Here is a 12,044-nt window from a genome sequence, read left to right as displayed (position 1 = left end):
TCTCGCGCAGCTATTGCTCAGTCCTGCCCAGTCTCTTGTCAGTGATGGGGCGGTGAGGATGCCAAAGCTCGGCAAAACTTGTGAAGCCTTCTTATATTAAGTTCTCGCTTTCAAATCACTTTACTTTTTTCTGTCTCTCTCTTTTATGCCCGTTTGCAACCATGTTGAGGGTTGTGGTAGAGTCGGCTAAGAGCCTCCCTAAAAAGAGACTTGGAACTCCAGATCCAATTACCTTTGTGATTTTTAAAGGTAAGGTCTTTCTAAAGTTACACATTTCAAATTTGATGTAAGAATAGCTCGTGGGTCAATATTTATAGTGTATTTGGAAACATTCAGTCATTTTTTATGGTCAAGTGTGTAACTATTCTTATTTGTGGACGTGGTAAGGATGTTGGGGGAATAATATAAAAGCATGTATTTAATCATTAATAATGATGATAACAGATGCTACTAGTAAATGAAGGATCATCCCATTAAAACGGATGCCCAGTTGATAACATGGGACATGGAAAGGTTTAGGCTTTAAAACGTTTGGTTGAATCAGAATAGTTTAAGGTATTATCTGCAGTCACAGCCTTTCTATAAGCTAATATTGCAGGGGAGTGGCTGTGTTTGGATATGAGACATGGGATCAGACACAGAGATGGCTGGGATAAAAGAGAACGACAAGCTGGAAATGTAAGCATGGTAGCTTTAAGCCTCCGGAATAGAATGTCAGAAACAGAATATCAATCCTGCCTGTTAGCTCGAGTTGATCTCATCAGCTTTTTGTCCTGTTGCCCCCATCAGCTACTTTTTTATCTTCTCCTTATTTCAAAGACAGATTAAAGCATACGGGAGTATAAAATGTTTGACTCTGTCTCTGGCAGCTTTTTGACAGTGCCTTTATGTTGAATAGGCTAATCAGAAGAGATGTGTCGTTGACATTATATTCGTTTCTTACAGATGAGAAGAAGAAAACCAAATCAATTGACAGTGAAGTGAATCCTGTGTGGAATGAGGTAATCTATGTTACACAAACACACAATCAAGGCAAATATACATATATCTCTACTTCTCTCTTAAACTTTGATATGTTATCACAAGAATGCGACGTTACAGCGATGCTGTGCTCATCAACACACACAGCAAATATATAATCATCACATGATTGTCCATAGTATAGATTGCGATAGAATTAATCTTGTTTTTAGGAGTTTGTTCAGATGTTTTGTACCAACTGAAGTGGCACGTCTTCATTTACTGCATTTACTGTATTTACTGTTCGGCGGGACGTGACCGTAGTTGACCAGCTGGACATCTTCTCTTGCAGGTGCTTGAGTTTGACCTAAAGGGCATTCCGCTGGACTCCAGCTCCCACCTAGACGTGGTTGTGAAAGACTATGAGACAATTGGGAAAGATAAGTAAGTGCAATAAAGCCCTAGAGCTCCCTGTTAGTTTTGTGCAACAGAGGGATCATGGTGTTGAAAGAGCCTCCCCTTTCTGATTCACAAATAAAACATGGTCTTTTCTTAACGAAGATGTTCTAGGAAATAACTGCGACAGGTTAGCTGAACAATGACTCAGGCATGGTGTCTTTTTTTTAGACAGTGCACCGTCTAAACTTTAACTCTGGCTGCTACTTATTATTTGCCTATAGTGTACCTCCTGCTGCTTGTTACACATTACTGCCAACATTCACACACTTGCACACAAGTAATGCAAGTCAGATAGATTGATAGTGATCCCTTGTTTGAGTTATTTAGCTGACTGTTTCTACCCCCTCACACCCTGCTTGCCATGCTGAGACTTGCAGGGACAGTGTGGGATGACTGATTCTGATTGGGTAACACTGGATGGATGAATTGCTGTTTGTCTTCTATTTCTCTCTGGGATTCAGAACACTGTCAGTCACTTCCTGCTGAAACCACACATGGAACCAATGTAGCTCAACCACAGGATGCTGTATGTTTCCTTGACATCACTTATTGCGAGGACCAAAGGCTTGTCGTTTGTAAGAAGACATGTGGCATAAAAGTGGTTGTTTTTTATGAAATACGCCGTGAAAATATGAATTTTTCATTGCATATGCTTTGCTGAGTAGAGGTTTCCCTTGTGCATGGGGCAGTCATACTGAGGGAGGTGCTTTTTAAATGTGCGTATCCAGCACATGAGACCATGAAATGGAGTAAAGTTTTCCACTGGGCTGGTCTGGCTGACACACTCCCCAAAGATTTAGAACAGTGGGGGTAGAAGAGGACTCGCTCTCTTAAATAGTTTTCCAGCTGCTGTTATGGGTAATTTCCTGTTGTCATGGCAACAAGACGGAACAAAGTAACACATCTTTGCAATTGATTTAATTTTTGGGAAGGAATATGTGGACCAAAGCCTGTCAATATAGCAGCGTGATCTCAATCATTACATAAGAACTGAGGCTCATATTTCAGGCCCTGAGTTTTGAGTGTAAATATGGGTAAAACGTCTCATTTCCTCTCAGGGGCTCTCTAAACTCTGAGACATTGCTGGAGCGGCGGCTGCATTTTTGTTACCTTTTAATTTCATAGACGTTGAGGCTGTTTTTCCACAGAGGAAAAGTCAGACAGTTTCGGTCTTTAGATTGTTTAGATATTTCAGTACAATCTGCAGATGCCACCCTGAAGGATGAAATGTCCGGCATTTTTTTAAGCTTGTTGAAATATGACAGCCTGATAGAAAAAGTGGTGGACAAATAACATTCAACATCATTGAAGCCACGCCTCTACTGTGGTTACAAATTAATACGGCACAGCCAAAAGTACGAGGGGAATCGAAGGATTAAGGACAGTTAATGGTTAAAAGAGAACCTTTGTGAAAGCCTGCAGTCTGAGCTGCCGTCCTTACACCTGCTTTCCATGTATAACTTTCAAGAACTTTGTTTTTGTTTAAAACAGGGCTGAGGATTTACATTCAGCTAAAGGTCACCGTGTATCCGGAATGCAGAAATGTTTGGATAGGATGAAATATAGCTGGAGAAATTCTTCTAGTATTCTTATAAACTGAGTCACCCCTATCACTAATATGAGAGTTCAGCCTTCGTGTTCACTCCTCCTAACAGTTGTGTGAAAATAAATACTGACAGCGGGAGGCTGCTAGGTTCTGAATTAAAAACCCTGCCAAGTTTCACTGGAGAACTGCTTGTGTTCAAAAGTCTCTGATTATGATTAATGATTGGAGATTAAGTACAACTTCGGCATTTCAGAGGAGGAAGAACAACTGGAAAAAGACACAATTTAAACTCAGATGGTACAAATGGACAACATTTCACAAATCAGCCGAAGCTCACATTTTACTTGGTGACGGCTCTGCCCCAAACCTGGTTTACTTTATGAGTTGCAGACTGACGTGTCAACAACAGCGATGACAAAATCCTCCGGTGTTTGTTATTCAACAAGAACAAGCATCTTATTAAAGTTTGACAACTATTTGCATTCAGTGATGGTGTCATACTTAAGATGAGCAAGATTTCTTTTTCTGTGGCTCACCAGAGGCTGACAGTGGTCACAAAATCTGTTGTCAAGATGGAGACAAGCTGAAAACCGCAGAGATGGAAGATAAGAAGCAAAAAAAATTCCCACAATCCAGGGACAGCCTTGTGCCTTGTGTTTGCAGCAGGACTTTTCTTAGCTTTCTCCTGAACGGTTTGTTGACAGCAGATATTTGGCAGAGCTGTGCAAGTAACATTATTGTTCAGATTCCATCTTACAAATACACAAGGATAAGAAGACATTCCGCCCAGTTTGAGGCTGCATACCAGGTTTATAGAGTCACTGAGTCTCAGAGGAATCCCTTCGTCCACATATGTCCTAATGCAGACCTCTGAGTGCTGCCAACCCAATAACTTTTCATCTCCTGCTACCAATAAATGTCTCTTGATTATTAGTGTTTTGGTAACCTCCAAAACTTCTATAGTACAGAGATTTTTGTCTCTAGTCTTTAGTCTTTCTTTACTGTTTTTAAAGTACTGCACAACTATTGCATCATATCCTATTTATACTTGGATGTTAGCTGTTAGTTAAATAAATGCTTTATGCAAACTCTTGCTTTGTACCCCTCACGCCATTATCTATCCATCATCCCTCCATCCATTTTCCATTTTGCGCTTTATCCAATTCAGGGTTGGGGGGTGGCTGGAGCTGATCCCAGCTGCCACAGGGTAAGAGGCAGGGTGCACCGGTCCATCACATAGCCCCAGACAAGACATATTGCATCTTTTTGTGTTCTTTTTGTCAAAAGAAGAAAAAAACATGCCTTGATTTGATGATGTCATCTACCTCTGTCGTCATTTTCTTAGTTGTTTATTGTTATCAGTATCCCAAACATTGTTAAAACATCTTCTCTCTAACTTTGTTATGTTATTCTGAGGAGAGGTTTCTGATTGACAAATGCCCAAAATCTTTCTGCGACATTTTTAGTCACATGACTTCCATGCTAATCCCATCATTAAAGTTCTTGTGACCTAGTTATTTTAGATCAGGAAATAGTTTCACTAGAGATTTGGTGTCGCACATTACCCAATGTGCCACATAATATCAATTTCACAAATATCTAATTTGTGGCCACAGCTGTGCCAGATTGTGTATGGTTACTTTCATATTTCTTTGTACTCCCTTTGTAGTTGAATGGCAGTAATGTATGAATACCAAAGATGACACAACATTACAACACGACAGTAACTGATTCAATTGTGCTGCCTTACAGTTAAAGCACAGTCTTGTTATTTTGGCACATCCCACGCATCCCTGTGTATTGTTTGATTTAATATTTGTCTTTGAATAATTTTTTAACCTCAAAGTCTACATAGCTACTTAGCATGTAATCTTTCCAAGAAATATAGTGATAAACATTCTGTAAAGTAAATGCTTTATTCAGTCACTAAGGCAAAAAAAGTTGATGTAAAGCATGACTCAGTTTACACAGAGAATGGTGCAGAGAGTATCAGGATGATTCAAGCGGCTTTACTGACGATTTTACCTGGTGACTGTGTTTGTCAAAGGCTTTCCACATTAACTGCATTTATATTGATGTTGTTCTGTCACACAGTCCAATTTGAACAGCTCGCGTTGCACCTTTGCTCTGTTGTTCAGATGGTGTTTTTGAAATGTCTCCTAAATGGGAATAAATACAGTAGTTTGTTTATTTAAAGTCTCTGAGCAGGAAGTCCTCAGTGATCAGTAACAGACAGATTCTGCAGCGTGTAATGATGTGTGTGCAGGGTCACAGGTTGTGTTTTGTTTGTCTCAGCAGGTAGGGTTTGTTAGCTCTGGGTGTTCACCTTCTCTAAGAACCCTTTGTGAATGGAACGTAATATGTGCACACGCACAGCACTGCAGTTTTGCAGTTTTATCTAGCTACTAATGTTTTGTCTGACTAGAGCTACACCATGTGCTGGATTTTATTAGCAATTCAGCACAGAATGTCCCCTAATTCAATCTAATAAGCACATGACAGTGCATTCAAATCTGCCTGTCTGTAATGATCCTCTCCCGCTTTTTTCAGATTTCTCGGGTCAACCAAAATCTCCTTGAGAGACCTTGCTTCAGGTCAAGCGAGATCTCTGCCGTCTAAAAACGTTCCTCTGGTTGATGAAAATGGGCAGAATATTGGTGTAAGTCTCATTATGCCAAAATGAATTCAGAAAGAAATATGAAAAAAAAAGGTTTAAAAAAATTGATCAACCAATCATTTCCTTCCAGGCAACAATCAACCTTGTGGTTGCCTATGACCCTCCAGCCAATGCTCCACCAAACCCCAATGACCCTCAAGATGGAGATGCGACAGTGGACGCTGGTGCATTTTTTTTCCCTAGTGACGATATTCATTGATCGCAATTAATTACAGGCGTGCCGGGTCATCTGATCGTCTTGTCTTCTTGATGTTTAGGGGGCGACGGTGGTGATAGTGATGGGGGTGGCAAGACTCTTCCAGATGGGGGCCAGAGTGGCTCAGCAGGAGTCTCGTCATCCTCGGGTCAGCGAGCTAATCTTCGCCAGAGACTCACCAGGGGACAGAGTCGCCACAAACTCATAAATAAACCCCAGGACTTCCAGGTCAGTTTGATGGTGGTTTTGTTCGCTTAGCTACTCCTAAACAGTCTCATTAGCTCCTGCAAGTTTTTTATGTGCTAGACCATAAGAGATTATGCTTTCTTTTTTTTATCTAAAGCACTGTTACAGAATGTGTATGTTTTTTTATTTGGTTAAAGTATCCTTTGCCCTCATGTTCCTGGAGGGAGTAGATGGATATGCCTATAGTTAAGGATAAGATGATCATGAGTGACCATGATCCTCATTTCGTACAAAATAATGTAAGTCATGTGCAGTCAAATAAGTGCGTTCCATGGAAATGTATGATCTTTTTCAACACATCTGAACAAGACAGCAAGTAATACTCTTTGTAGAAACTTAGTCTAGACAAAAATGGCTTACTTGAACAACCCAACAAGGAAACAGCTTCATCAAGCATTTATTTAGCTTCCAATAGGTGTGATATTCTTATCAGGACAAAAACTGACATATAGCATAATTGTGTTCTGGACAAATACGAATACACAGATGGGGACTGCAGGTCAGTGTTCACAGCTTAAAAATTCGTCCCACAAGTGACGACAGAAACAGAACAATTTTGCTCAGTTTTTCACATGACTGTACATCATGTAAGTTCCTTTGAAAAAGCTGCTTTCATTCTGAGTAATCCTTTTGATACACTCGGTCAGGCTGTTTTAAAAGTCAGAAATTAGAAACAACCAGCAACAGCGTCAGAAGTCAGAGGAGAACTTTGCAAGCTATTTAACACCGTAAGATGTCTTCATTTTTACTTAAATCTTGATTTATTTATTTTTTTGTTCATGCAGGCAGCATAAAGGTTATCTTAGTGAGAATCTGAATCAGATACAATCTGATTCAAGTCATCCACCCTTACAATGCAGTGTTGTGTCTTTCAGATCCGCGTTCGCATCATTGAAGCCCGTCAGTTGTCTGGCAATAATATCAAACCAGTGGTGAAGGTTCACGTGTGTGGAGAGACTCACAGGACAAGGATCAAAAGGGGAAATAATCCTTTCTTTGATGAGGTACTGTCCATTTACAGACAACAGGCTACACAAGTTTCATCTAAAAATGTGTTACTTTTTGATTATGTCTAAAACTTGTGAATTAAACCAGGTTTGAGCCGTCAAAAACTAAAGTCTTGTTTGCTCTTTCTGAATTTAAACTTCATTCGAATCTAAAAGGAATATTGATTTTGTCTGTTTGCAGATGTTCTTCTACAACGTTCACATGCTACCATCAGACCTGTTTGAGCAGCAGTTCAGTTTTCGGGTCAGTGTGTGTAAATGTTGAGGTCCTCTGTCATTACAAGTGTGTATATAAGCTACAGTTTATAAACTGGGACTTGCTGCACTCCTTTTTTCAGGTGTATGATTCCTATTCACTGAGGGCTGACAGTCTTATGGGAGAATTCAAGGTACGCCGTGTATTATCACCCACACAGAATTGTTGATGCGTTCATGAAAAGTGTGGTTAATGTTCACTCTGGACTCTCTCACTGTTCTCTCACACAGCTGGACGTCGGCTATGTTTATGATGAACCAGGTAAAGCACAAACCTCTGCTTGTGAAAATGGAAGATTAAAGTTACCTATGATAGATTTTTAAAGAATTGCTACAATTTGTTGTCAGAGCAGCAAATCATTTATATTTTCTTATTATCAATGGGTGGCATATGCTGCTTGTGCGTGAGAGGTTCTGCTCAGAGCTAATGAATCTGGGGTTACCATCAGCTTTATTCTGTCAGGGAAGGGGTTGGCAGGACATGGATGCGGACTTCAGAGGAGTAAAAGCAAACTGGTTATATTTAAAAAAAAATTTAAAAAAACAACAAGAGTCAAAACAAAGGCGCGGCTGAGCCAGATGACTCAGGGGTGTCAAACTGGTCCATGAAAGGGCCGTGTGGGTGCAGGTTTTTGTTCCAACCCTGCGACAGTACAGCTGACTTGTTTCCTTCAATCAACTAAACTGGTAAGACCTTCAGTGCAGACAGTTCAGTTGATTGAATGAAACAAGTCAGCTATGCTGTCACACCCACACGGCCCTTTCATGGACCAGTTTGACTCCCCTAACTGTGGAAACAAAACACGAGTATGAACGTGACAAAAAACAAAAGACTTGACATGACTTGACTTGACTTGGAATAACATTAAATAACTTAGCTTGACATGACTTGGAATAATGTGGCGTGGCATGGCATGGCGTGGCGTGGCGTGGAGAAAACAGCGTATGGCGAAAACAGCATATGGTGAAAACAGCATATGGTGAAAACAGCGTATGGTGAAAACAGCATATGGTGAAAACAGCATATGGTGAAAACAGCGTATGGTGAAAACAGCGTATGGTGAAAACAGCGTATGGTGAAAACAGCGTATGGTGAAAACAGCGTATGGTGAAAACAGCGTATGGTGAAGTGAATGAAACTTATGACCAGAACATGGGGACTGAGGGAAAAAAAATGGCAAAACTTACTAAACATGAACTTAAAAACTAAGACGTGACATAAACTAACACATGATAAAACACAAAACTAAAAACATGGGGAAAACCCCATGGAGCCTTTTAGCAAATTTGGTTTGTATTTCTTTCCCTCAACTTTACTGATTTGGTTCACTTTTACCCCACTTAGTGTATATTATCTGCAGCAAGCAGAGCTTCTCGGTGAGAAAGCTCTGAAACTGACTGCATGGTACCTGTTTAATAGCAGAGAACACACAAAGATGACTACCACCTAGTAAAATAGTCTAACATATAAGTTAGAAGCTACAGATTCACACATTTTTCTCAGGAGTTGGTGGAGACCAAAAAAACAAACGAAAAGGAGACTTTGAATAAAGTCGCAAAGGAACAGGAAGCCTGATTCTCGGAGTGTTTCGTTTTCTCTGTGTCTGCTATATGTGTAACAAAGAAACGGGTGACATTAGCTAACAAGTTACAATTTAAAATTGAGGTCAGTGTTTACAACTTGTTAATCAGTTGTACAATTGGCTACAAATAATTTCAGGCTGAGCAGTTTGGCTTGCATTTGTGACCCTTGTGATGCTCTCAGATGATCCACTCAGCATGACACAGACATATCCATTGATACTGTACGATAAGCACAAAGCAGGAAGGATGGATGAAGAATGCTTCTTTTATAATGAATGCTAATTAGGGGGAATTAGCTAAGCTACTGGACGATGAGACTTGTGACAAATGAGCTATAACTTGTGACTTCCTTAACTAACATTAGGCTCCATTTAATGCTTGTATAAAACAAAAACTTGGCCTGAAAGTCACACTTTTTCTTTTTATCATTTTCAACATTTTTCTCGTTGACTTTTTTTTTTAAACCTTGATTTTGTTGCTTTATCGAATCTTCTTCATGCTCCACTATGCACTATGTGTGTCCTTTGTGGGAAAATTATAAATGTGTGTTCTTATTGCAGCCCACTGTGTCATGAGGAAGTGGCTTCTGTTAAATGACCCAGATGACTCCAGCTCTGGGGCTAAAGGTTACCTCAAAGTCAGCCTCTTCGTAGTTGGATGTGGAGATGAGCCTCCGGTATGACAGACAGACCCGCAGCTTTCATCTGCTGCTTTTGCCTCTAATTTTTTTCTGAAGGGAGTCTTTTCTGTTCTGTCCACTTTAGGTGGAGAAGAGGGAGTCGAATGATGACCAGGATGACATAGAAAATAACCTGCTGCTGCCAGCTGGTGTAACTCTGAGATGGGCCACCCTGTCACTGAAGGTGTTCAGAGCTGAGGACATTCCCCAGAGTAAGATGAGTTCTACATCAGACGTTATTCAATAGTTGAAACAGTCTAAATGATTTTAAACAAAAAGCACTCAACTACTTCATGCATAAAAGACAAGTAATGTTTTTGCTAGTTCGAATCTGATTCTCATTGTGTTATTATCAGAATATTGTCATTTTTATAAACTGAGGTCAATTAATTCGTTATTGGTCTTTTCAGTGGATGATGCTTTTGTCCAGACTTTAAAAGGAATTTTTGGAGGAAATGAAAACAAGAAGAATCTAGTAGATCCTTTCCTAGAGGCTCGCTTTGCTGGCAAAAAGGTTAAAATATTTTTTTCAGGTTTGGTTGCAGTGCTAGATTAAGCAAATTAGATACAAATTGTTGTCGTACAGACAGAAAGCTGATGTTGGGTTTTTTTTCTCTCTCTTCAGTTGTGTACTAAGGTGATTGAGAGAAATGCAAACCCAGAGTGGAACCAGGTTCTGAACCTTCAAGTCAAGGTAATTAGTCCTGATGATGAGCACAAAATCACATGGAAATCAGTTACAAGTGTCTTTCTCTGTTTGACATGTGTCTTGTTTTTGCTGTAGTTCCCATCCATGTGCGAGCGTGTCAAACTGACAGTGTTTGATTGGTAAGTCAGACAAGATCACAAATTTATGTAAATATAAGTGAGGAGTATTAAGAGGCAGCACTATGTTGTTCTCTTGGACATACTTTGTGTTTAGAAATTGTACCACAATGCCTCTGCAGTATGGTCAGCTGCATTCTATTTGTGTGTGTGTGTGTGTCTTCATGGCCCAACCACATGAAAATAATGCAGTGCTGTGACTCAGACTGTGGCAGCCCCTCCCTTTCCCTCAATAACATGTTCTGTTGGCACTGCCAGCTAATTTTCTTCACTGTTTGTTTCTGAGCGAATGACCGGTCAGATACCTCAGTTCCAGTTCCTGTAGGGAAATAAGTGCAAGAGGAAAAGGTCAGAAAAAATGGTGTGTCCCTAAGTAGGTGTTGATGGCGCACTCAAATCTGAGAGCAAAATTTATTCCCTGTTGAAAGCTTTTAGACCAAAATCAACAATAAAGGAATTTGTTCTTTGTTTCATGGACTTCCCTCAGTGAGGTAGTGAAAATGCTGAGCATACCACTTCACTGAGATTGATAGATTGGCAGGTTATTGTAGTTATTCACATGAGTGCAGGGATATGTGTGTAATCGAAAGTTATGTGTGATTTCAGGGATCGCATGACAGGAAATGATGCTATTGGCACCACATACCTGAACCTGGCCAAGATAGCCTCCTCTGGTGGAGAAATAGAAGGTATTATTTGTACTATGAAATGATGGCTCGAAATGAAATGCATTGCAATTTTGGACATTCTGCTCAAACTCTGGAGCACAATGTCAGACATGTATTGTTTTTGTGTCTCGTGTAGATATAAGATGTTTTAGTGTGGTCTGATTGTATTGACTTCTAAATGGTACTTGAATTGTCCTTTTTTTTCTTCTGGAATAGAGGAACATGCGGGAAATGTGGAAATACCGTCATATGAAGGTTTACCTGCGCTCCTTTTTGCTCTGTGTTGCTTGCAGTTTAATGCATCGAGCATGTTATGAATGCTAAAAGCGCAGTTCTGTTTTTGCACATTGCTATTACAACTATGCTTTGCTCTGTTTTGATGTTGTTAATACGCAATAAGACTTGAATATCCATCACGCACCACTTGGCCACAGTAGTTGCTGCCAGCTGCTTTCCTAGCATTCACCATCGCTGCCTAAACACTGTTTAAGTGACCTTCTAACATTAAAGCTTTGCTTGAGAACATTCATAAATATGTTAATTCTGTTGCCATCTCTGCAGCTCACTCAGGGGAATCTGAGGTGGGTTTCCTACCTGTGTTTGGGCCCTGCTATATCAACCTGTATGGAAGCCCCAGAGAATTCACTGGCCTGCCAGATCCCTACGAGGATCTCAATTTTGGCAAGGTAGTAGAGTGGGCATGATAACCCTCTTGAGAATTTTATATTTTTTTATTTTTGGCTTTTTAAATGTTCATACCGATGCTTTGTGTCTGTACAGGGAGACGGAGTAGCTTACAGGGGTAGGATTCTGGTGGAGCTGTCCACAAAGCTCGAGGGGAAAGCAGACAAAACAGTAGACAGTCTCCACAGTGATGATATCCTCGTGGTACAGGTACTGTAACCATTTACCAGGCTTAAGATATAATCATAGAAGAATTTA

The 12,044-nt window shown here is 40.2% G+C and overlaps 1 protein-coding gene across 4 annotated transcripts in view; it reads left to right on the top strand.

The window, feature by feature from the left end:
* The window catches only part of LOC142374209 (myoferlin-like), a 28,548-nt gene continuing 16,504 nt past the window's right edge, over positions 1-12,044 (top strand). For 3 of the 4 annotated variants that reach the window (XM_075457765.1, XM_075457764.1, XM_075457767.1), the window contains exons 1-19: positions 1-249; positions 946-1,001; positions 1,313-1,404; positions 5,516-5,624; positions 5,713-5,806; positions 5,900-6,066; positions 6,960-7,088; positions 7,273-7,335; positions 7,430-7,480; positions 7,578-7,608; positions 9,491-9,606; positions 9,695-9,821; positions 10,020-10,123; positions 10,235-10,303; positions 10,394-10,437; positions 11,041-11,123; positions 11,319-11,357; positions 11,664-11,788; positions 11,883-11,996. In XM_075457765.1, coding sequence (XP_075313880.1) covers positions 162-249; positions 946-1,001; positions 1,313-1,404; positions 5,516-5,624; positions 5,713-5,806; positions 5,900-6,066; positions 6,960-7,088; positions 7,273-7,335; positions 7,430-7,480; positions 7,578-7,608; positions 9,491-9,606; positions 9,695-9,821; positions 10,020-10,123; positions 10,235-10,303; positions 10,394-10,437; positions 11,041-11,123; positions 11,319-11,357; positions 11,664-11,788; positions 11,883-11,996 — 1,701 coding nt within the window. In that variant the 5' untranslated portion in view covers positions 1-161. The remainder of the gene's footprint in view (positions 250-945; positions 1,002-1,312; positions 1,405-5,515; positions 5,625-5,712; positions 5,807-5,899; positions 6,067-6,959; positions 7,089-7,272; positions 7,336-7,429; positions 7,481-7,577; positions 7,609-9,490; positions 9,607-9,694; positions 9,822-10,019; positions 10,124-10,234; positions 10,304-10,393; positions 10,438-11,040; positions 11,124-11,318; positions 11,358-11,663; positions 11,789-11,882; positions 11,997-12,044) is intronic. The other variant, XM_075457766.1, reaches the window with a different exon arrangement.

Source organism: Odontesthes bonariensis, chromosome 23, assembly GCF_027942865.1.
Source record: "Odontesthes bonariensis isolate fOdoBon6 chromosome 23, fOdoBon6.hap1, whole genome shotgun sequence".
Taxonomy (NCBI): Eukaryota; Metazoa; Chordata; class Actinopteri; order Atheriniformes; family Atherinopsidae; genus Odontesthes; species Odontesthes bonariensis.
Note: the sequence above shows the minus strand (reverse complement) of the source record. Positions and strands in the feature narration are given on the sequence as shown.